The sequence below is a fragment of the Pongo abelii genome, chromosome 19 (assembly GCF_028885655.2).
Source record: "Pongo abelii isolate AG06213 chromosome 19, NHGRI_mPonAbe1-v2.0_pri, whole genome shotgun sequence".
NCBI lineage: Eukaryota > Metazoa > Chordata > Mammalia > Primates > Hominidae > Pongo > Pongo abelii.
In genome coordinates, this window is record NC_072004.2 from 43,115,814 (window position 1) to 43,141,407 (window position 25,594).

The following is a 25,594-nucleotide window of genomic DNA, read 5'->3' on the forward strand; positions in this document are numbered from 1 at the left end:
GGAAAATTGCATGGGAAGTGCCTGGCATAAAGTGGGTCCTCAGTAGGCATTGGCTTCTTTCTCCCTCTTGTCCCTGCTCTTTCTGAAACCCCATGCCTTGGGTGCCCAGTTCTGAATGGCTGAGGTCAGGGCATTTCAAATATGTTTTAGCTAAGAAACTCTTTTTTTTTTTTGAGATGGAGTCTCGCTCTGTCGCCCAGGTTGGAGTGTAGTGGCGTGATCTCACTGCAACCTCCACCTCCCAAAGTCAAGCGATTCTCCTGCCTTAGCCTCCCGAGTAGCTGGGACTACGGGCGTGTGCCACCACGCCTGGCTTATTTTTGTATTTTTAGTAGGGATGGAGTTTCACTATGCTGGCCAGGCTGGTCTTGAACTCCTGACCTCGTAATCTGCCTGCCTCGGCCTCCCAAAGTGCTGGGATTACAGGCATGAGCCACCGCGCCTGGCCGGATAAGAAACTCTTTAATCAAAAGACACTTTGTGAAGATGGCAAGGATACAAAATAGATAAAGGGGGGGTTGGTCAGATGGTGATGGGGGCTGGGAGTTCTCCTGGCTTGAACCCCTCTCTCACCCCCAGCCCCAAAGCAGCCGCTCAAGTGCTTTCCTCAAGCCCTGGGCCAGCACATAAAGGGCTGCCTCACTCTTAGGTGTCTTAGGTCACGGGCTTCTCAGGAGCTCAGAAGTGATCACCTGGTGATTTCTGGCTCCAACACTATCTCTCAGCCACCAGCTACCTTGAACCTGTTCTGGATTCAGGGCATGACAATTTAGGTGCCAAATGAGCAAAGCTGCGTCTGGCCATAGGGAGGCTGTATCCGGCTGCTCCAGGTGGGAGGTGGGGTTGGGCGTCGCAGCTGGGAGAGCCATAGATCTGGGGAGGGGTGGGCAGATGACCCAGGATTGTGCAGGGGGTCTCTGTCCATCTTGGGCAGCAATGGACCTGTGGGCTCCCATGGAAAGTAGATGCCTGTTCACCAGGCCCAGCACTTAATAGCCTCCCAAGGGAGGCGGGGATCACAGGAAGTGGAAGCGCAGTGGGGAGAGTGACATACAACACCATACAGTGATCAAGTGACAGAAGTGAATTCAAACCTAGGCCTGTGGGCTCCAGAGGGCTGGGACTGCCCTTCATTCTCTCCTGTCCATACAGTGGCTGTCCTCTACCCCCAGCTCTCTGCAGAGAATTATCTATCAGCCCTTTCACCCATCAAACACAGAACATGAAGAGAGAAGCTTAAATTGTAGCAGGAGGGAATGGGATTAGCTACTGGGAAGGACTTCCTGACTCATTAGCTTGTCTCTAGAATAGGTTATTAGAGAGGCAGTGTGCTCTCTCTCTCTGGAGGGATTTCAGATGGGGCTTCAGTGCAGCTGGGCCCCTGTGGCTTCCACTTCCTGAAAGCTACTGAGAGACAAGCTGACCCCTGATGTGTATGGCTTTGTTTTTCGTAACGTTTATTTTTTGAATAGGTAATACCTGTACATGGTTCAAATAATAAGGGTATAAAAGGTTGTTCACTGAACTCTCCCTCCAGCCCCCGTCTCCAGCTTCCCCTCCCCAGAGGCAAGCAATGTTACCTGCTTCCTGGCTAGACATATACAAGCAAACACGGACACATACTCTTTTTTGAGTCCTGCTTTTAATACACAAGATGTAGCATCCCCTGCAAGCTCTTCTGTGCCTCGCTTTTGTCACCTGACAATATATCTTGGAGATTACTCCGAATCAGTACATAAAGAGCTGCCTCACTCTTAGGTGTCTTTTTATGGTCACGGACTTCTCAGGAGCTCAGAAATAATCACATCTGGTTTGATTAGCTTCACATTTCCGTTTACAACGTCCCTGCCCAGAGAGGGCAAGAGACCTCTCCAAGGTCACGCAGCAAGGACTAGGGACGCGCAGGGATTCTCCCCCTCCTCCCTCCTCCGTTCCCAGCTCCTGTCCCCCGCCACCTCGAGGCTGAGCGCCGCCCAGGCGACCAGAAGGGAGGGGGGAGGTCTCTAATTGAAATGCCCTCCGCGCTGCCCATTTGCGATCGGCACCTGGAGAGCCGCGCCGTGCGCAATGAGGGCGGGGCCGTGGGGCTCCGGGTGCGGGCGGCGGCCGAGTGCCCACGTGGGTGCAGGCGAGGCCGGGCTGATTTCCCGGGAACCCCGCGCCGCATGCTTCCCTGTAATGAGCTCCCAGGGCCCGAGGTGAGCTTCCTCGGCTGCTCACACGGCAGCCGCGTGGCAACAAAGAACACGGGGACTTTTTTCTTCCGTGCCTGACAGCTCATTAGAAGAATTAATTTACTCTAGCGTTTGCAGTTTAAAGGACATTATTTACTGGTTAATTGTTGTTATTACAAAATGTTAAATATCATTATTTATTTCCCAGGCCCTGACAGCTTTTCTGACAGGAATTTATTAGGTGAGACTGTATCACCGGTAGGCACCCCTGTGCAGGGCAGCCTTAGGGTGGGGAGTTTGCCCCTAGGCCTAGCTCTCTAGGCAAGGCGGGCACTCCTAGGGGCAGAACAGGAGGGGCTGAACCCTGGCCCACCCCAGGACAAAGGATCATTGTCTTCTCCTCACCCCCCATTTCTGCCCCCCTGATGTGTGTGTGTTGGTGGGGCGGGGGGCTGGCAGTTACCGGAGGCCCAGCGGCCAGAATGAGGTCCAGACTTTGAGTCCTTCCCTTAAACAGTTACTTACAAGAATGTTCTCCTCTCCTGAAGGCACAGAATTGAAGAGCTGGAAGGAAGCCAGGTGGTCCGCTGGTGCTCAGACCACAAACCAGTGGCCTCCAGGCGGTAAATGGCCTACGGACTTGAGTTTGACCTATTCAAGAGACTTCACATAAAAATCCACTTTGCTGGCTTCCCTTGAAAGATCAGACAATCTTGCCACAAGACTTGACCCACAGTCTTGCATCAATTGGCGATGATCAGCGGGCACTGAGGGGCAGCGCTGTGCAAGGAGCATGCCTGCTCTCCAACAAAGGGAGGGTGCCACCTTCCCCCTTTGTTGCCTTGTCTACATTATTTTTCTGGCCTCTGTGGGCATTTGAGTTTTCAACCCCGATCTGCTCTAATGATCACATATAGATGAAGAAACTGAGCCCAGAGAGGTTAAGTCTCTGATGGCCAGGACGACAGCCCCACTCTACTTTTCTCTTCTTCTTCTTCTTCTTCTTCTTCTTCTTCTTCTTCTTCTTCTTCTGCTTCTGCTTCTGCTTCTGCTTCTGCTTCTGCTTCTGCTTCTGCTTCTGCTTCTGCTTCTGCTGCTTCTGCTTCTGCTTCTGCTTCTGCTTCTGCTTCTGCTTCTGCTTCTGCTTCTGCTGCTTCTGCTTCTGCTTCTGCTTCTGCTTCTGCTTCTGCTTCTGCTTCTGCTTCTGCTTCTGCTGCTTCTGCTTCTGCTTCTGCTTCTGCTTCTGCTTCTGCTTCTGCTTCTGCTGCTTCTGCTGCTTCTGCTGCTTCTGCTTCTGCTTCTGCTTCTGCTTCTGCTTCTGCTTCTGCTTCTGCTGCTTCTGCTTCTTCTGCTTCTTCTGCTTCTTCTGCTTCTTCTGCTTCTTCTTCCTTCTTCCTTCTTCCTTCTTCCTTCTTCTTCTTCTCTTCTTCTTCTTCCTCCTCCTCCTCCTCCTCCTCCTCCTCCTCCTCCTCCTCCTCCTCCTCTTCTTCTTCTTCTTCTTTTTTTAGGATGGAGCAATCCTTTATTTTTATACACTTTGACAAAGAGGTTTTCCATGAACAACCTTTCCAGCGAAGAACAGAGAACAGGAAAATCAGCCTCCAGACATCAGCAGCCGCTCTGCTCAGGGCCGAGGCTTCTCCTTGCCAATGTGGTGAGGTGGAGGAGTGTACTTCCCTTCCTTTATCAGCTTATCCCGCTGCTTCCTGATGGTACCTGCACATCTCATCGTTTTCTGCCGAAGCAAACACTCTATGAACTCATCATATTCTATCTTGCACTCTTTCTCTGCCCGGATAACACTGATTCCATGTGCACAGTCTATCCATTCTTTTTCAAAAGCATGGCATCGAGCAGCAATCTTGTAGGGCTGTTCAGCACTCTGGATTGTCCACCACTGATCTATGTTAAGGCTGAACCTTTTCTGGATGGCCAAGAAAGGCATGGCGATCCGATGCTTGTGTCCTTGTCTCTTCTCTGGCCGCCGCTTCAGGATGACCCCCAGTCTACTTTTCACCACACTGTGCTGCTCCCTGAATTTCTCTGCTCCCACCTCCTCTGGGTCCAGTTTAGAGTGAGTTCAGACCGGGAGCGCAGGTCTTCAGCAGCTTCAGGGGCAGGAACAAGAGGCAGCCTAGTGAGAATTTACAAGGATCATGGCCTTATAAATAGCATCCACTTATTCATTCAGCAAACAGTTTCTGGGGATCTACTACGTGACGTATTAAAATGATTAGGACCCAAATTGTGTTGTTGAGGAGTTAGTCTGGGGACACTGTTCATGAAACAAGTTGCACAATGACAATACAAGGAAATGTTCGAGTAGTAGAGGCATAGGAAGATGGGATTGGTGGGGCTGGAGAGAATTCATCCTTCATGCAGCGTTTTCTAGGCTGGGTGGATGGCCTGCATCCTCAAACACAGACGTACGTGTCTTATTTAATTCTCACAACACAGCGGATTGAAAATATCTGTCATCAGCTTATAAATAACGGCTATACCAGGCCTCAGACTTGCTGTCTAGATTCTTCCCTCAGGGTGGGCGCTTGCAAGCAACTCCAGCCCTGGGGACCTTCCTTCTGTTCTAGCGGGTGGCACCCTTGCCATACAGTCTGTTGACTGGCAACCACATCTCATAATCAGGCTGATTACCCTCATTTTACAAGTGAGGAACCTGAGGCTCAGAAACAGGTGACAGAAGCTGGGTGTTGATGGGTGAAATGGGCCCTGGGAAGAAGAGAGAATTGTTGTCTGAAACCAACACCTAGCCCCGGGAAATGTGGGTCTTGCTGGCAGACTTCAAACAATGGCCCTTTAGACAAGGTCTTGGGTCCCATCCTTTCCTCCCCAGGAACCTGACAGCAGTGGGTAGCCTCAAGGAAGATGTGGAGAACCAAAGGGAGATGAAAAGTTCTTTGAAAAAGTATGAAAACAGGTTTAACTGAGCCATTACTGTTGCTATGCTGTATATTATTATAAAGTTATTCCTGCCCGGCAGCCTGGTTTATGTTAGACCCTACCTCATTTCTTCTAGGTTATAGGCCCTAATTCCTTGTCTGGTGAGACAGAAAGAGATCAGCACTATTGGAGTGAATCCTGAGCTGATTCAGAAACTGTACAGCTTGAGGAATTTTACAGATTCTCAGTCAGGGCTTGCTGTCCTTTGGAGGTCTTCACCACCCCCCTCATTTCATTTTACTGCCATATTAAATTTTTAAAAATTTAATTCATTGTTGGAATAGGTGATACATGCCCAAAGTGCAAAATTCAAAAGGCATAAAAGAGTATACGGTGAACAGGCTTTCCCACTGCTCAGAGGCAGCCAGTGCCAGCGATTGCTTCTGTTTCACTGTTTTCAAAAATAGCATTGTTTCTCTTTTCCGTTCATATAGAAAATACAGTAATTCCTGCAGAAGAAAGTAAAAAATCAATGCAATCCACTATTTGGAGTTGAACATTGAACATTGTTCACATTTTTGGTGTTCACATTTCAGCCAGCCTTTTCTCTTTGCATAGATGCATGCATCTATAGTCACAAACTCGCATAACCTGGTTTTATTACTTGTTTACATTAAATGTGATTCTTCAAAAATACGGATCGGAGAGGATACAAACTAAACTGATAACAATGAGTACCTTGGGGAAGAATAATGAGGTTGGGTAAGGATTGAAGGGAAATTTTTTAGAATGAAAATATATTGATATAGTACTTCCTCCTGTTATTCCTCTGGAATCTGATTTTAAACGACTAGATCAGAAGGCTACTATTTAATCAATCCTTTATTATTGTGATTTTAAGATGTTTGCAAGTCTTCCTATTATAGATAAACCTGAGATGGACATTTTTGTATCTTTTTGTAGGATGGAGCAAAAGTAATTGCTGTTCTTGCCATTGAAAGTAATGGCAAACCCAGTATATCTTTGCACACTTACCTAGTATTTCCTTGGGGGTGCTTTAAGAAATGGAACTGCTGGGTCAAAGGTGGTGTATACTTTATGGCTTTTTGATCCATCACATCAAATTTCCTTCCCTCTGGGCTGTCCCAATCTCCTGTTCCATGGGCAGAGCCTGCCCCCTACTCCCACATCAGATTTGTTCAACACAGCACAATGTAAGTTCTGTGAGACAGTGAGGCAAACTCATGGGAGGCTGGGGAAGCTTCTTCTCGGGGTGAAGAACTCAAGGATGCTGGCAGCAGCCCAGAGGGACCTCAGTGGCCAAAGGGAAAAGGAGGAGGAGCAAGGAATGGGTGTAGAATCCCCAGGCAGGTGGGGCAGGGGCCTCCACCAGTCCAAATCACAAGGCCAAAAGTTGTACAGCAACAACCCAAGGCTGGACCTGGAACCTCACCAGGGACCTAAGCGCCACCTTCTGCAGTGGCATCACAGAGCTAAAGGCACAGCTGAGATGGTTCCTCTTGGAGTTCTTCTAGCCCATGAGAGTTACATGGCCTCAAGATCATGTGGACATGGAGGACCTTCTAGGACTGGCTCCAACTCCTGCCTTCTCTAAGTGTCTCAGATTTGATTCCAGGTCTCCTTTTTGCTTTCAGGTGCTTGTTACTGCCCAATACTTGTGGGTATCACCCACAGCCTTCGTACTCTTAGATTCTCTGGCAAGTTGACCCATTTCATTTGGAAAGCTTCAGAAGAAACGGGGCAGGCAGAAGATAGACTTGTTGATTTAATTGAAAAGATGGTATTCTGAAAGCACCCCCTCCACTCTGGAGCCCGGCATCTTCACAGTAGCTGAGGTTTCCTCTTGATGGGGCGAAAAGAGAAAGCCCAAGATTGCATCTCATTGGTGAGATGAATAATACATTTGAAGCATCTCACAAACTGTGTTTGATCCGCCTAAAGCTTCAACCGTTAACGTATTTCTCTTTATCCCCAGCAAGGGAGGGCTGGGAACTGTCAACATTTTCCTTTCTGCCTAATTTGTGCCTTCTCCATGAAGAGAAAAGCAGGGGCTGGGGGAGGGAAGGAGGCAAGGAAAGAGAAGGGTGACACACACTCCCTGGAACAATGCAGTGAGCCACAGGACTGGGGGGTGTTCCCGGGGCTTGGAAACACTGGGGGTCATCAGGACACAGCAAGGGGTGGTTGGCTCTCGGGAGAGGGGCTGTGCTATGTGTGCTGGGACCTGTTTGCAGGACTGTGTGCCCCTAAGAAGTCAGTCCCTTGGAGGGTCCATCTCCTGTGTTTCTGGTGGGAAATCAGAGGTGGGAAATTGAGCCTTGCCAGTTGCCAAGCACCAAAGATGCTTCCTTCATCTCATGGGAAGCAGAGTAACAGTGTTAAAAACTGCCCCTTGGCTGGGTGCAGTGGCTCACGCCTGTAATCCCAGCACTTTGGGAGGCCGAGAGGGGCGGATCACGAGGTCAGGAGATCAAGACCATCCTGGCTAACACGGTGAAACCCTGTCTCTACTGAACAAAATACAAAAAATTAGCTGGGCGTGGTGGCAGGCACCTGTAGTCCCAGCTACTTAGGAGGCTGAGGCAGGAGAATGGCGTGAACCCAGGAGGCGGAGCTTGCAGTGAGCCGAGATCACGCCACTGCGCTCCAGCCTGGGTGACAGAGGGAGACTCCGTCTCAAAACAAAACAAAACTAAACAAAACAACTGCCCCTGACTGAGCTCAGGGACAGCACTGTGCCTGTGTTTTTATCAACATGCTTCCAGTCACTCTTTGTGTCTCTCTGCAGGCCGACCTTACTGCTAAGGATCCTATCCAAGGTCAGGCCGAGGGTAAGAGTCAGGCTACCTGGTCCAGAAGTTCACGTTCTTAAGTGCAGTGCCATTCTCCCCCTCCCCGAGTCTCCATGACTTTGCCTACCTAGGCTCCTATTCTGGAGGAGGGTGGTTACGAGCACAGACTCTGGAGGAAGGCAGCTGTGTTCTGAATCCTCTCACCAAGCCTCACTTTCCTTGTGTGTAAAACGGAGGTGTTAACAATAGTACCGACTCCATAGGATTGTGGTGAGATTAAATAAGTAAATATCCTCCGGTTGTCAGAGCAATTCCTGGAGCATAGGATGCACTGTGTGTATTAGCTCGTTTGTGTTTTTCCCACTGCAATGAGCTGGTCTATGTGTGTATGAGCTCTTATTCCCAGCCTATTTCCACAGTCTGGTAACAGCCACCCCTCCCAGCTGGCCTTGAACCTATTTCTTCTCCCCTCTTGGGACGACCATCTCTGTTCCAATCCACCTTATTTCCTAGCCCTCTTCCTTTCCCTGCCCAGCGTGGCTTGGGGCCCCACCATCAGACCCCGCCACATAACCCTCATTCCTGGAAGCTTCCCTGGGACCCCCCAGAGTACCGTTGATGCATATCAGATTTCACCAGATCTTTTGCCTGAGTTCTTCTTTTTTCTAAATTAAAAAAAAAAGTATTGGTTGGTTTGTTTGCTTTTTAAGAGATGGGGTCTTGCTGCATTGCTTAGGTTAGATTCGAACTCCTGGGATCAAGTGATCTTCCCACCTCAGCTCCTGAGGAGTTGGGACTATAGGCATGTGCCACCATGCCCAGATTAAAATTTTATTTTTAATTGACAAATAATAATTGTATATATATTTATGGGGTACATTGTGATGCTTTTATTTCATTTTTATTTTAGAGACAGGGTCCCACTGTCACCCAGGCTGGAGTGCAGTGGTGCGATTATAGTTCCCAGCAGTCTCGAACTCCTAGCAGTCCTCCCGCCTCAGCCTCCTGAGTAGCTGGGACCACAGGCATGCCGCACCATGCCTGGCTAATTTTATTTTGTTTTATTTTTTGTAGAGATGGGGGTCTTGCTTTGTTGCTCAGACTGGTCTCAAACTCCTGGCCTCAAGCGATCCTCTCTTCTCAGCCTCCCAAAGTTTTGGGGTTACAGACATGAGCCGCTGTGCCCGGACTGATGTTTCAATATATGTTTACAATGTGGAATGATTAAGTCAGGCTAGTTAACAAATCCATCACATGATCTCACTTATATGTGAAATCCAAAAAAGTTAAAGTCATGGAAGTAGAGAGTGGAATAATGGTGGCTGGGCACAGTGGCTCACGCCTGTAATCCCAGCACTCTGGGAGGCTGAGGCGGGCGGATCACCTGAGGTCAGGAGTTTGAGACCAGCCTGACCAACATGGAGAAACCCCATCTCTACTAAAAAATACAAAAAATTAGCCGGGCATGGTGGCGGGCGCCTGTAATCCCAGCTACTCGGGAGGCCGAGACAGGAGAATCGCTTGAACCCAAGAGGCTGATGTTGCAGTGAGCCAAGATCGCACTACTGTACTCCAGCCTGGGCGACAAGAGCGAAACTCAAAAAAAAAAAAAAAAAAAATTGATAGTCACCACAGGCTCAGGGAGGGGGTTGGAGAGAGAGGAACTATTGATCAAAGGGTACAGAGTGCGTGGTTTCTAATAGGTCCTCTCATTCCCACAGACTTCGCTGATTTGGGTGGCTCTTTTATCTCCTGTAATGGCCAGTACAGGAAACACCCATTCCCTCGGTAACCAGCAGCACACTTACGCATGTGGGAGAGCACCAAGAGAGATGACATCTCTGAGGGAAACAGAGCAAATAGTCCCCACTGGGGAAGGAACAAGGGACTGAGGAGTGAGAGGGATGTTCCTAATAACTAGCAGTGTGTCTCCGTCCTAAGCCACTCATTCCTATACTTCAGTTTCCCAGCCTCCTTCCTCTGCTGACTCCCTGTGGGGAAGTTGCTCATTGTGTCCACCCTCAGTCCCCCAAGTTGCAGCTGTGAACTGGGACTTATGCGCAGCAGCCAAGAGACACCTCGGAATTCCCAAGTTCGGAACAGGAGAAAGGAGTCTGCCAAAGCAAGCGGTGAAACTAGATTTTGGAGAGGACTTCAAGTGTGGATGGTGAGAGGGTGGTCCTGGGGAAGGGAGACCTCTCTCTTCAGGGCAAGGCAGGCCTGGGGTCCCTGCAGCCTGGCCTGCAGGCCTGCCCAGTGCCCCAGAGCCTTTCTGTTCAGGCCTGGCATCCCACAGAGGTGGCATTCTGCTCAGGAGCTTAGAGCACAGACGAAGAGGCGGGCATTGCCGGAAATTGATTTGCGGGAGCAGCGGGGGCTTTCTCTTCCTCCTTACTTCCTTGGTCTTTGATCTCCTGTCCTCCCTCCATAGTCCATTTCTCCCCGTCCTTCCCTTGATTTATTCCTCTTTCTCTTTCTTTAGCTGAATCATAGCTGCTCCCTAGAAGGCAAAGGCTGGGAGAGGCAGTTCTTTGTCTTCTTTTTCCCTTAACTAGGTGGGTCCTCGCCGTCCAGATCTCAGCTTCCTGCCCAAGTCATGAGGCAGGATTTGGCCATGGATGGGGAAAGGACACACACACACACACACACACACACACACACACACACACACAACACACACACACACACACATATTTCCAAGGCAAGAGCTGAAACAGGCAGAAACATCAAGGAAAAGGGGAGAGGCAAAGAGAGAAAGGGTTCAGCCGTCAGAAAGACGGTAAAAGACAGAGATGAGGAGAGTCAGAGACAACGAAAAAAGAGAATTCAGCAAATTAAAAATGTTACAACCATCCAGCAAGTCTGCAAAAATGATCTTCCCTGCGGTCTTTCATTTACCTCGTTATCTGACTCCTAATGTGCTTTTTCCCCCCTTTCTTTTCTCGCCACACTTGGTGCAAAATCTTATTAGATTTTTTTTTTCTGGCAGGGGCTTCATATAGTCTTTTTCATTACATTTCCTAATAAAAGCAATCACTAGGACGGCATGGCTGGAGGATTAAAAAGCCACCTCAGCAGCCTCCTGGCCAGCAGAACCATGACTCGCCAGAGCCTTGTTCACACTGCCAGGGGAGTGGGCCAGCCCCAGCGGGCCCCTGGTCAGGGAAACCTAGGCTGTGCTGTGGAATGTTCCAGGGCACAGATAGGTTCAAGATATTATGGGAGAAGAACTGAAGGAGGGGTCCCTTCCTGGAGCTATTTTAGAGCAGGAGTGACAGACACCTGTATTTAACCCAGCTGATCCCGGCTAATTTTTGTTCCTGAGGAAGGAATATTTTGGGTCTTTTTCTTTGGACTTTGGCCCACTCCGTCCCATAGCAAATTTTTATGAATAACATCAGTGATATAAAATATTTATCTCCCTTTTGTTTTGAGATAGGGTCTCTCATTCTGTCACCCAGGCTGGCGTGCAGTGGTGGGATCTTGGCTCACTGCAGCCTTGACCACCTTGGCTCAAGTGATCCTCCTGCCTCAGCCTCCCGAATAGCTACAGGTGTGCACCAACACGCCCAGCTAATTTCTCTATTTTTTCGTAGAGCAGGGTTTCGCCATGTTGCCCAGGCTGGTCTTGAACTACTGGGCCATGGCCTCCCAAAGTGCTGGGATTGCAGGCGTGAGCCACCATCCCCAGCCAAATCTTTACCTTTTGAGTAGATTTTATTTTGTTATGTAGACTTTTTTTTTTACTGTCTATAATATACATAACATTCACAATTTGCAATTTAACCATTTTAAGTGTACAGTTCAGTGGCATTGAGCACATTCACACAGCCATCACTGCCATCCATCTCCAGAACTTTTTCATCTTCCCAAAATGGAGATCTCTTCCCATGATACACTAACTCCCATTTCCCCTATAACCAGCCCTTGGTAACCAACAGTCTACTTTTTGTCTATGAATTTGTCTATGTCTATTTTAGGTACCTCATATAAGGAGAATCATAATATTTCTCCTTTTGTGTGTGCCCTGTTTCACTTAACATAATGTCCTCCAGGTTCACCTGTGTTGTAGTATGTGTCAGAATGCCATTTCTTTCTTCTTCTTTTCTTTTCTTGCTTTTTTTTTTTAAATTTTTTGACACAGGATCTCGTTCTGTCACCCAGGCTGGAGTGCAGTGGTGTGATCACAGCTCACTGCAGCCTCGACCTCCTGGGCTCAAGCGATCCTCCTACTTCAGCCTCCCGAGTAGCTGGGACTACAGGCTACCACACCCGCTAATTTTTGCATTTTTTGTAGAGATGAGATTTTGCTGTGTTGCCTAGGCTGGGTCACCTTTTTTTTTTTTTTAAGGCCAAATAATATTTCATTGTATGAATATGTCACATTTTGTTTATTTCATCGTTTTTAAAAACAGAAACATTTTCTTTTTTTTTTTGAGATGGAGTCTCGCTCTGTCGCCCAGGCTGGAGTGCAGTGGCGTGATCTCAGCTCACTGCAAGCTCCGCCTCCTGGGTTCATGCCATTCTCCTGTCTCAGCCTCCCCAGCAGCTGGGACTACAGGCACACGCCGCCACACCTGGCTAATTTTTGTATTTTTAGTAGAGACGGGGTTTCACCGTGTTAGCCAGGATGGTCTTGATCTCCTGACCTTGTGATCCGCCTGCCTTGGCCTCCTAAAGTGCTGGGATTACAGGCATGAGCCACCGCGCCCGGCCAAAAACAGAAACATTTTCACATAAGGAAAGTGAAAAGCAGAGAAAACCCACCAGATTCCTATTAATACAATGGTTCTCTCATTTCTCTTTTGCTAATAATTATACCTCCATCCCATCCCTGAACAATCCTGTCCTCCCAGGGCTGCTCCAAACCTCTCCGAGAAAGCAGCTTGGCAGAGCATTTGGCATTTGGTAAGGGCCAAAAGTTAAGGGGAAACAGGTCTGATAAATCAAGTTAAAGGAGAGCAAGGAAACCCCTATAAAGTAGCAAGACATTTTATTGCCTGGGTTATAAATTGGCCTGAAGGTATTTCACACATCAGCTCCAGGATGACTTGGGCCACACATTGAGTACCACTGGATTAACTACTCAACTTCATACAGGGGAGACTTTGAAGAGAACCATAGTCATTTGGAAATATGTGGTCTGGTATGTTTTAAAATAAAGGTACAATAATCAAGTTAAAAACAACTTTTCAATGACTTGTTGCTTTGAAACCACTTAGGCCACCCCTGGTTAACCGCTGCATCCCTTGGGTGCTCAGCCAGGGATGCATGAGTTGGTCTCAGTCAGCACTTCTCAAAGACCCGAGAGCATCGCAGATGTAGGGGAGGTGCAAGGGAAGCCATTATTGGAGAAGTGTGCACGTGGCTACCTGGAGTGCTGCAAGCTGCTCCCAGCAGGGTCTCCTCAGTCTCAACCACTGGTTCACTGGTTCGGTTTATGATGATAATACTTTGTATCTGCATGGTCCATTGGGATCCTTTTACGTTTCATTTCTTTCCAGTCTCCTCTAGGACCTTTTTTTTTTTTTTTTTTTTTTTTTTTTAAGACGTAGTTTTGCTCTTGTCGCCCAGGCTGGAGTGCAATGGTGCCATCTCAGCTCACTGCGACCTCTGCATCCCAGGTTCAAGCAATTCTCCTGCCTCAACCACGGCCTCCCGGGTTCAAGTGATTCTCCTGCATTAGCCTCCCGACTAGCTGGGATTACAGGTGCCTGCCACCATGCCTGGCTAATTTTTGTATTTTTAGTAGAGACGGGGTTTCCCCATGTTGGCCAGGCTGGTCTCAAACTCCTGACCTCAGGTGATCCGCCCATCTCGGCCTCCCCCTAAAGTGTTGGGATTACAGGCGTGAGCCACTGCACTTGGCCTGTTTTTTTTCTTTCTTTCTTTCTTTTTTTTTTTTGAGACGGAGTCTCACTCTGTTGCCCAGGCTGGAATGCAATGGCACGATCTTGGCTCGCTGAAACCTCCACCTCCTGGGTTCAAGCAATTCTCCTGCCTCAGCCTCCCGAGTAGCTGGGATTACAGGCACTCACCATCATGTCTGGCTAATTTTTTTGTATTTTTAGTAGATACAGGGTTTCACCATGTTGGCCAGGCTGGTTTCAAACTCCTGACCTCAAGTGATCCACCCACCTCAGCTTCCCAAAGTGCTAGGATTACAGGCATGAGCCATCATGCCCGACCTCCTTTGTTCTAAGTCTCTGCCAGCCTCCTCTCTGTCCCAGACTCCAGAAGATAGCAGATCCTGCTCAGCAGCATAGAAGCCCAGAGGTCACAAAGACTTCCTCACCAAGCTCCTTTCCTTCCCTCCTCTTGTGGCAGAGCCCCTGAAATGAAATATGGATTTCACCACCTTTCTTCTCTCTGCATAAGCAGAAGTATTTATTCTCTTCTTTTCCCCTTTCCTTTTCTTTTTTTCTTTTGAGGTGGGGTCTCACTCTGTCACCCATGGAGGTTATTTATTTTCCACATGCCCTTAACAACGGGGTCTTTTTTTTATAGGCTGACAGACACAGACAGACAGACGCCTCCTTTCCCGCCTTCCACTGGTACCAGCCCTTTCTGGATCACACCCTTTCCCTTCTTAAGAAGCTGCCTCCTCCCTTCCATCAATGCTCCAGGGGGCTTTTATTTTTCTTTTATTCTCGGCTCCCTATCCATCAAGGGGAGGGGGACACTTTATCTGAACCCTTGGTGAGCAACAGCAGCAACCGGCAGCTGCCAGGGCAGTGGGAACTTCATTTTCAGCGCTGACGTTTATAAATGTGGCACAGAGTACCAGCAGGGACTGGAATAAATCAAACAGCTTCTCCAGAGGTCCCTAGGGGCTGCTTTAGAATTTCTTCTCACTGGGGGCTCCTTCTCTTTCTTTGCAGGCATGGGTGGGGGTAGGGAATGTTATTTGCAACGTGGAATGAGCCACATTCTTTCCCCATCTTCACAAAAGAACTTAGCAGGACCCAAGACCCAGGGTGCTGAGGAGTGCGAACATCTGCCTCACTCTTGATTTGGAGAAAGGGTTGGGGTGAGCAGTCTTGGGTGGGGGTGGGAATGCTGACTCTGTTGCTTCTTAGTGATCAGTTGCCTCATCTGCAAAATGGGAGTAAAAATGCCTGCCTGTCCACTTCATGAGGCTGCTGTGAAGATCAAATGAGATGTCTGTGAGTGAGTGCCCTGAAACCTGCGACAAGCTTAGGCAACCTGGCGGGTGGTTATGAAGGAGCAATGGTAAGGAGCAGAGTTATCCAGCACCCCAGGGCATCTGGAGAGCTTTGAACGGGCTCTGGGCAGACCTTCCCCAGCCCGTTCCAGGAAACTCCTCTTTCTCTATCCCTTTAAAAATTCTGGGCAAGGATCCCTGGTGGTCTGTTCCAAACACAACTGGAATCGTCCCAATGTCTTCTCTAAACCTTTCTTCCTCTGTCCTTCTAAACAGCAAGAAAATAAATGTGGGCAAGCCTGAGAGGTGAGAGACTGAGAGAGAGAGAAAGCGAGAGAAAGAATAAAGCTAAGGTTCCACTTGGAAAAGGGGGCTGCCAAGGATGAGGTGGGAAGTGGGTGGCAGTTGGTTAATATAATACCGCGCTGCTGAGAGCTCTGCAGGGGTCCTTTCAAGGTTCTGTATGAGAACCTTGCTTAGTGAGATGAGACCCAGCATGGGCCCAGCAATCCCACTTCCTTTACATTCTCTAAATTTTCCAGATGCTGCACACAACCCTTCACCTGCTTTCTGGCGTTTCTGTGGATTTCACTCCTGCTCAGGCTGTGGTTGGGAGCCAGGGTTCAGACAGGATGCTGACAATGCCTAGAGCCCATCCCTGACTCCCATCAGGACTGCAATGATCTGTACAGTATTTTCTCCTAAGTCATTTCCTATATGTAGCAAGATTCCACCCAGCTTCACTCCCCAGAGGCAACTAGTGTTGCCAGTTTCTTGCTATCCTTACAGAGAGAAAATTTATTTTCTATAAATGTTTGTTCAACACTTTATATAAAGAGGTTAGGCACCACAAAAAGGAAGGATGAACAGAGGACCGTGCCTCTCTGTGGATCTGAGCAATTCATTGCTGGTGGGCAATTGCTGCCCATTCATCAAAACAAAAGCTATAAGCAGGACCCACTCTTAGTGGAAAGCAATTAACCTTGGGAGGTCACAGCCTGCACCTGCACCTTATCAAAATATTCCTTCTTTAAAACAAATATAGTGATTCCCTAAAAAACATTCTAGATAGCAAGATGCTCTTCTAAGGTATTCCAATTCATGATGACGCTTTAGGGTTCCACGTATATTGGCCCCTCAGACAAAGCCTGGCTGGTCCACACTTAAATCTAGCTCTCAGGGTGGCTATCAAGAGATTCTCACTCTTGCTGCCCTAGGGGGGAGGTGGTCATCCTTGTTGACAATTGCCACTGTCTTTTTTCACCCTAGGCATCTGGAGAGGAAGGGATGAAGGAAATGAGAGACCAGTACACATGCAGAAGATACTGCAGAGCTTAGATATTCTAGGAGCTAGTACTCTGATTGCAACCAAGTTCAGAAGCTTGGCAATGGCAGGCTGAGTTATTTGGACCGATTATCCCAGTAAAAAGAATGAAAAATGCTAGATAAAATATCAACAACATCTTAAAAGCCTTGAAGAGTTAATAAAATAGTAAGGAATTAACAGGCCAACATGGAAGAGAAAACTAGAGGATGCATAGAAATCCCTTTTCCGTTAAAGAGCATCTGTCAATTCTTGCAAATCTGAACTTTCATTTTGATGGCCTGGTAGAGTAAGAGGGTTGGAAATCCAAGCCCAGTGCCTGCTCATTGTGGAGACTGTAATAGAAGATTCTCCCCTCAATATGCTGAGACCCCCAAAGGGCTACACCATCAGGGTAAGGGTAAACCAAAGTAAGCTAGCCCCATTCACATTGCCTGAGTACTCCAGGGAACCTCAGGCTGGCAGTTGGGGTTAGATGGTTGTGCCGCTGATGCCTGGCAGAAATAAACACAATGTGGTGTAAAAGAAGGCACTTTCATAAGAAAATAATTCCAATATATTTGTTCAAGCACAGCTACCAGAACATTGTTAAAGACAGCCAAGCCTATAAGAAAATAAGGCTCCATGAGTGAGAATCAAAGAAACAAGAGACAAAATAAAAAATTCGTGAGAACTTCACACATTAAAATGATCATACATAGACTATAATACAACGATGCTTACTGCAGTCAAATAAATAAAAGACAAGCTTGAAAATACTTGCAGGGACAGGAAATTATGCAAGGTAACAAAATGGACTAAAGATATAGTAGCAGCAATTAAAACTCAACTCATTAATTTAAAAACAGCTTAGATGCAGTGGAACAGAGAGTTAGCAAAGTAGAAGATAATAAGGAGAAATTACCTGGAATGCAGTATAGAGATTAAAAAAAAGGGGAGAATAGAGAAGATAAGAGATACAGCATGCAGAGATCTATTATATGTATTTTGCAGAAAGAGGGGGAAGAATGAATAGGGCAGAGGAACGTATTTGAAGAGATAATGGCTGAGTTTTCCAAAGCATATGAAAGACACCAGTCCACAGATTCAAGAGGTGTGAAATTCCAAACATGACAGTCCTGTCTAAACCAGGAGCCAGGTGAGAGAGGAGGGAGGGGTACAGCTGAGCCTTCCCGGCTCTAGCATGCTTAAACTTCCCATAAAAATCCCAGTGAGAAGAAAAAGCTCTAGGCTTCTCAACAAGAAGCAAAGCTTTCTGGCTTTGGCACCAAAGATTCCCTGGCTCTTCTAGGCCTTTCTCCCTTTTCTACTGCCTCAAGTCCTCTTCCCTAGCTAGGTCCTGGTTTCCTATTATCCATCCATGAAGGCCTTCCCTTATTTTTATTTAGTTATGTTCTTACTCTCTCTCTCTTTCCTTCTTTCTTCTCCTTTTTCTTCTCCTCCTTCTCCTCCTTCTCTTTCTCCTTCTCCTTCTTCTTCTTCTTCCTTTTTTTTTTTTAGAGATAAGGTCTTGCTATGTTTCCCAGGCTGGACTCAAACTCCCGGGCTTAAGTGATCCTCCCATCTCAGCCTCCAGAGTAGCTGAGACTACTGATGCATGCCACAGTACCACGCTAGGCCTTACCTTAAACCTCTCTTTCTCTCTTGACTTCAAAGGAAGGAAGGGGACCCAAGGCAGAAACAGGAAAAAGAACGGAATAAGAAACAGTGAGAAAAAAGAGTGAGAAAGATGTGTCTGCAGGCATCATGGCCAAGAGATGGGCCAGACTGGCTTAGGGGCCAGTCTGGACGCAACAAGCAGAAAGTGGGCACTGAAGAAGGCTTAGAAGTTGTTATCCAGAATTCTGCTTTCCTTTCCTCCTTTTTCTCAGGCTTCCCTTGGATTCTCTGCCTCCATGACCCTATGGCTGGCGGGATAGTGTGGGGAAGACCTGAGTTTGCATATCTGTCTATGTTCCCTAATAAACAGTGAAATCAGCAGGTCTGGCTGCAGAGCTAGGAGGGGAAGACCACATCTACCCAGAAAGGAGACTACCAGAGAGCCCAATGCTGGAGTTAATCTTCCTGCATGCTGCTGAATTTTTGTTGCCCTGTCACCCGTCAAACCAACTCAGCTCATGCAAAAGCTGTTTACTTTTCCTGCTCCCAATTTCCACTCTTTCCCCAGCTCCCCACTTTAGGGTATAGTGATATCCAGGCTGTGAGGCACAAGAAAGACATGGAAAAGCATCTCTGCAGAGAAGGGAGGGAAAGCTGCCAACAGGGGACACATACCTCGTCTCCATCCCAGACACACCCTCACCTCCACAGAGAAACAGGACCACTTCTGAGCACTCTGATTTCTCATTTTTCCCACTGCCTGCTGAGCTTTAATGGAGCCTTCTCCAAAAGCCTAGGGGTAGAAATATACCCACTCGGATGTACATGTGTATGAAGACACCACTTAATGAATACCTGGGGATGTTTTGGGGCACCACAGTCAGATGAGTGTGCAAATACGGACATGTCTTTATGTAGGATTGGCAGAGAAAGACCTGGAAATAAGGCTAAGAAGATTCCAGTGTTTACCTGCTGGGAAGTTTCGCCTGGAGACAGATGAAAGCCACTCCACCCTCCTTTTCAGTGCATTTCCTTTTGTCCCAGTGAGGTCTGAGGGTGCTCATTCGTGAGTTTATCCTGCCTGCCCCTCACTTCCAGGCTAAATCATGACTGTATTTTCTCGAGGTTATGGTCTTAATTCCCAAGACTTTTCTTATTTTCTGCCCTCCCCTGGAGTCTGCCTAGCAACTGTACTCTTGTATCTTGAGGGAGAAGCATTGACTCTAATATATGTCATTTAACAAATACAAAGGAAGCAGAAACCAGGGTCTCTGGGTGTTCAACACCCTCCACCTCCTGGTCTGAAGGCGGGTGCTGTCCTGGGCACTCACAGAGGGCACTGTCAGCCTTTGATAAACCTTGCCGGGCCAGCCCAGAACAGGCATCTTGCCCTCCCTGAACACCCAATAGCAGACAGCTAGAGAGCTTTGTGACTCGAGGGCACCTATGAGAGCCAGAGAAACTCACCACCTATCAGTAAACAGGAGGGGGTGCCTTCTTATTCCCAAATGTCTCCTACACACCATGGAATACTATGCAGCCATCAGGGAGAAGGTGCCCACTCAGTATGACTGATGTGGATTGCCAAGATAAAGAAAATGAAAACACCAGGGTGTTCTAGTACCCTACTTTTGAGATGAATAAAAGAGAATATACTGTATATGTTTGTCTACCCATGAACATCTCTGGAAGGACACACAAAAAAATAGCAACAGCATTGCTTGCATCTGATGAGGAGAACTAAGCAGCTGAGGATAGAGTGGAAACAGACGTCCTTTCCACAGTGGTCTCTTTCGTACACTATGTTGTTCTATATGTATGTATTACCTACAAAAAAATGACAATGACAAGAAGCCTTTTTCTCCTTAAAGAGCTTGGGGGAAGGCAGGCATGCAAACAATTACAATGCAATATGCTCAGTGTTATTGAGATGCAGAGGGTGGGAAGGGACTGTTTAAGGGGGCTTGGGGGTGTCGGGGAATTTGGAAAAATCACGCCGAATGCTGAAACCTCTCTAGGCTCAGCGTTGCCCGGGCATAAAGGACACAGTGAGAAGGGACCTGAGACGAAGCTGCAAGAGCAGGTAGAGGCCGGAGTGTGAACTGCTTTGTGTGCCAAACTAAAGAATTTAGATTTTATCCTAATAGGAAATAGAGAGCTATTAAATAATTTTCAGCAGGGAGTGACCTGTTCAGATTTGCTGTTTAGAGAGATGACTCTGGCAGGGATGCGGAGGATAGATTAAGAGGGGCAAGGATGGGGCGGGGAGAAATGTTTTGAGGTTAATGCAATAATTAGGTAAGAGATGGTGGGTAGATGACCCCGGGGGCAAAGGGAGGGAGGATGGCAGAGAAGAGATTAAACCTGAGACTTGAACTGGGCCGGCAATGTGTATGGAGACCACGCACAAAGCCTGCTCTGCCGCTCTCTGTTTTCTCATGCTGGCATCCTCTGCACATTTGGATGCCCCAGATGCCCCAGCAGCTGGCAGGATGGGTCCAGGGAGCCCTTCCTGGTCTGCCTGCCTGCCTCCTTGCCCCAGGCTCCTTGGCAAAGCAGAGCAGGGAAAAGAGAACAGAAGCGTTTCCCTCGCCATCCAACTCCTAGGTCTCTCATTTATTCCTTGCTCTCTCCGGATTTGGGTCCTCTCATTATTTCTGATCTGTACAGCTTGCCGCTTCCCTGGCTCAGCTCTCCCACCCCCGTCTGCAAAGTGTCAATCAAGCCATCAGATGAGCAGCTCAGCCTCATATCCTTAGCGTCTCTGCCCCGGGACACGAGAAGCGATTGCTGACACACACAAGCAGCAAGGTGTAAGGCTGCTGGCTCTCCCTTTAATAGTCTTCCGATCCAGAATGGGTGTTAAAATGGAATTTGAGTGGATAGCTTCTCTCTGCCTGCCCCTGTCAGGACAGCCACAAGGACGGGCAACCTTGAGAGAAGGGGAAGCCTTCAGAAGTCGATTCGCTTTTCATTTCAAGGTTGGGCCATGGCCAGTGTCTGCTTTCGGAGGAGCTGTTTGAAATTCTTAACGAGAAGCAGAATGCTTGAGTCCAGGAATCCAGGGCGGCCTTGTGAAGTAGGGATGGGGAAATGGAATTGTCATTTTATCTCTGAAGGGATATTGTATTAAACAAAGTGGGGGTGGGGGTACGGGATACAGAGACGCTTTGTAGCTTCCCTGGAGGACTGAACAATAAGAAATATCGAGGGCAGCAGGAAGAACTGAGATTAGAACAAAGAGTGAACTTCCCCAGACCCTGGAACCAGGGGCCGGGGAGATTTGAAGCATCTGCTTCCCCGGGGGCTTGCTCCTTCTTTTACAAATTGTGAATGGATGTGTGGTTTTTATAGAATACGGCAACTAATGAGCATGAAGCTCAATTACCCCACCAAGTTCTCTTTCGATTTTTGATCGCATGTACACAGAACACTTGGTTGCAGTGTGTGTGTGTGTGTTTGCGTTCTGCTTGCCTTTCTCAGGATTATCTCATACACACATTTCTGCATAGCAGAGTCCAGCTTGTTATTTGGAATAGCTACGTAGTATTCCATTGTGCCAGCGAGCCAGAGCTTGTTCAGCCATTCCTTGTGGTTGAGTTATTTCCCTTTTTTTTATATTGTAAAAGCACAGATATAAATATCTTCATACCTTTGTCTCCCCTTGGGATATGGTTCCCCAGGTTGAATTTCTAGGTCAGAAGGTTTGAGCTGTTTTACCTGGATTGCTGTGTGTTGCCTCAGCCACCTCCAGGAGATCCTGACAACCCAAATTGCCACCCTCCTCTATCTCTGTCCCCACAGCACTGACAACATAAGATGTTGTCATTTTTATTTATTTTTGCTAATTTAATAGGCACATAATAGTACCTTGCAGTTATTTAATTCCCATTTCTTTCATTGCTAGTGAGACTGGGCACACTTCCATGTGAGGATTTATTGTCTGCTTTTCCTTGTACGTAAACTGTTCATCTCCTCTGACATCTTATCAAGAGAAATCTGGGGGCTGATCTTATATATTTATATCAAGCCTCTACATACTCAGATAGTACATTTTTCTCGGTTATGTCAGCCATTTTTTACTCTGGGGAGCTGTCCAGTTGTGATGTGGATGCTGGCCTGTTCCGGGGGGGTGGGAGTGGCATATGGAGTTGTGAGGATTTCTGGACTCTTGAAATATACATACATATATATATATATGTGTATATATATATATATATATATATATACTTTTTTTTTTTAGAAGAAAAAAAAGCGAGGCACAGTGGGTTTTGCTTGTAACCTAGCACTTTTTTTTTTTTTTTTTTTAGGCAGTCTTGCTCTGTCGCCCAGGCTGGAGTACAGTGGCACAATCTCGGTTCACTGCAACCTCCGCCTCCCAGGTTCAAGCGATTGTCTTGCCTCAGCCACCTGAGTAGCTGGGATTACAGGCCTACACTACCACACCTGGCCAATTTTTGTATTTTTAAGTAGAGACAGGGTTTTGCCATGTTGGCCAGGCTGGTCTTGAACTCCTGGCCTCAAAAGATCCTCCCACCTCGACCTCTCAAAGTGATAACAGGCGTGAGCCATCGCACCCAGCCAATCCCAGCACTTTGAGAGGCCTAGGTGGGCAGATTGCTTGAGCCCAGGAGTTTGAGACCAGCCTGGGCAGCATGGCAAAACTCCGTCTCTACAAAAAATAAGCTGGACGTGGTAGTGCACTCCTGTGGTCCCAGCTACTCAGGGGGCTGAGGTGGGAGGATCAGCAGAGCCCGGGAATTTGAGACTGCAGTGAGCTATGATCACACCACTGCACTCCAGCCTGCGTGACAGAGTGAAATCCTGTAACAGGGGAAAAAAAAAAGATAAAAGAAAGAAAAATCCAGTCCGACGGCACTTCCTCTCTGGGCTCCTGTTTTCCTAAGAACAAAAAGGGCTGGGCTGAGAGGACAGCCAGTTGCTAAGATCAGTCTGGGGGATTACTTGTGGAATGAGAAGCATTGCTGGCGGCCTTGGCAGGCCACTGTATGGAGGCAGGGCAGCTCCCCGTAGTCATGTGGGTTTGCTGGACCATTATTTTCTCCCACTCATTGTGGGAGAAATAGCAAAATATTGAAATCAGAATCATCATTACAAGTTCTGACTCATCCTCAGTAAAGCACAGTGGTTAAAGGAACGGGTTCTGGAGCAGACAGACCTAGGTTCACAGCTCAGTGTCTTTCTTTTCTTTCTTTCTTTCTTTTTTTTTTTTTTTTTTCTTCCATAGAGCTGGAATCTTGCTCCATTGCCCAGGCTGGAGTGCAATGGTATGATTATAGCTCACTGCAGTCTCAAGCTCCTGGGCTCAAGTGATCCTCTTGCCTCAGCCTCCCAAGTAAGTAAGACTACAGGCATGGACCACCATCCCTGGCTAATTTTTAACATTTTTTGTAGAGATGCGGTCTTGCTGTATTGCCCAGACTGGTCTCAAACTTCTGGCCTCAAGTGATTCTCCCGCCTCGGCCTCTCAAAGTGTTGGGATTACAGACGTGAGCCACTGTGCCCAGCCTCAGTGTCTTTGTATACCAGGGGTGTTGCTTTGGGTAAGATAGAACCTCTCTAAGCCTTCACGTCTTCAGCCGTTAAGTAGTGTTTTGGTTATGGCTGTGTCAAAAACCTCCCCAAAATGTTGTGGCTGAAAACAACCACCATTTTATTCTGTTTAATGGTTTTGTGGATCAGGAATGAAGCTTGACTGGGTGATTCTTCTGCACTATGCGGCATCAATTGGGTCACTTGGTACCATTTGGCTGGTGCTAGGCTGGGCTGGAGGAACCAGGATGACTTCACTTTTCTTTGAGACAAGGTCTTGCTATGTTGCACAGGTTTGTCTGGAACTCCTGGCCTCAAGCAATCCTTCCTGACTCAGCCTCCCAAGCCAAGATAGCTTCATTCTTATATAGGGTTCTCCACCTGGTCCCAGGTCCTCTCCACGTGGACTCCTATAGGGTGCCTGCACTTCTAACATGCTGGCTCAGGGCTCAGAGAGTAAGGGCTCCTTGGCCGGGTGCAGTGGCTCATGCCTGTAACCCCAGCACTTCGGGAGGCCGAGGCGGTCGGATCATGAGGTCAGGAGTTCGAGACCAGCCCGGCCAATATGGTGAAACCCCGTCTCTACTAAATATATGAAAATTAGCTGGGTGTGGTGGCACGCATCTGTGGGCCCAGCTGCTCGGGAAGCTGAGGCAGAAGAATCGCTTGAACCCACGAGTCAGAGGTTGCAGTGAGCCAAGATCGTGCCACTGCTCTCCTGCCTGGATGACAAAATGAGACTCCCTCTCAAAAAAAAAAGTAAGGGCTCCAACATAAGAAGAGGAAGCTGCCAGTCTCTTTAGGGCTGTGCCAGAAAGTGTCATGGTATCGCTTTTGTCATATTTTATGGGTCAAGCAGTCACAGAGCCTGTGATAGAAGGAGTGATAAAGAATTTGGGGCCATCCTTAATCTGCCAAAAGTAGGCATAAAAATACTCCTAAGCCAGGTGCAGTGTCTCACACCTGTAATCCAAGCTTTTGGGAGGACAAGGTGGGAGGATTGTATGAGTCCAGGAGTTCGAGACCAGCCTGAGCAACATAGTGAGCCCTCGTCTCTACAAAAAATAAACAAAATTAGCTGAGCATGGTGGCATGCGTTTGTAGTTTCAGCTACTCGGGCGGCTGAGGTAGGAGGACCCCTTGAGCCCAGGAAGTGGAGGCCACAGTGAGCCGAGATCATGCCACTGCACTCCAGCCTGCATGATAGTGAGAGCCCAGGGATCCTGTCAAAAACCAAAAAACCAAAAACAAAAACCCGCAGAAACTCCTAGGGCTATGAGGAGTAAATGAGATAACTCATGCAGAGGCAAATTTACCATGAAGCAAATGAAACTTCAACCATGGGGTCCTTAATTGAACAGTTTCTTCCACATCCGGGCATCTAATTTTGTATTCATAATTCTCCTTTTTCCTTTTTCTCAAAGAGGACCCTCGAACTGTATGAGAATCAAGCCGTACCCGAATGCCAGTATCAGTACTTACTAAGCATACTGCCTGGGACAGAGAGATGCTCAACACGGGGCCCCTCCAGGCACTGGGCTGGCCTGGTCCCCTCTCTGTGGCTGAGGAGAGGGCTCCTCCTCTCACTCTGTTCTTTCTGTCTTTTCAGGATCATTTCTTCTTCTCCTTTCTTCAAAATGAAAGTAAAACATGCTGGGAATAAATTCGTAATCACAAAACTGCCCCCCCAATTGGCCCCTGCCTCTACCCCCTGACCTCACCACCCACCAGGGAGGTGGGTCTTATTCTGGGCATCGTGCCAAGTTCTTAGCTGGGCCCTCTAGAATGTCTAAAGCAAATCAGGCTGAAGAGGGGAAAACCAGCAGGGGGAGGCAGCATTCCCAGTGCCCAGTATGGTCTAGGAGGCATTGAAATTCCAGGGCCGAAGTCCTGAGACAAAGATCATAATGAGACAGGAAGGTGGCAAAGGAAGGAGCCCATTTGCATGACAATAATTGAGCCAAGAATAGAAAGCCACAGGGATGCAAGGGTGAGGCTGGCAGCTGAGCTGGGCTAAACCTCACAAATCAGACTACCCAGCTCTGCTCCGCAGGGGAAGGGAGGCTGA

General features: G+C 47.8%; 2 protein-coding genes across 2 annotated transcripts in view; one reads left to right on the forward strand and one right to left on the reverse strand.

Annotated features, from left to right (window-relative positions):
• The window catches only part of PIPOX (pipecolic acid and sarcosine oxidase), a 107,312-nt gene that overhangs the window by 67,686 nt on the left and 14,032 nt on the right, over positions 1–25,594 (forward strand). The gene's annotated exons all lie outside the window — the stretch shown is intronic.
• LOC112129629 (NADH dehydrogenase [ubiquinone] iron-sulfur protein 5-like) lies at positions 3,756–4,119 on the reverse strand. The gene has a single exon (XM_024234868.3). The coding sequence runs from the start codon at positions 4,117–4,119 to the stop codon at positions 3,799–3,801; it is 321 nt and encodes a 106-aa protein (XP_024090636.3). The 3' UTR covers positions 3,756–3,798.

Excerpts from the sequence above, each read along its gene's own strand:
- LOC112129629 (XM_024234868.3), bottom strand. The coding sequence starts at position 4,119 with ATGCCTTTCTTGGCCATCCAGAAAAGGTTCAGCCTTAACATAGATCAG.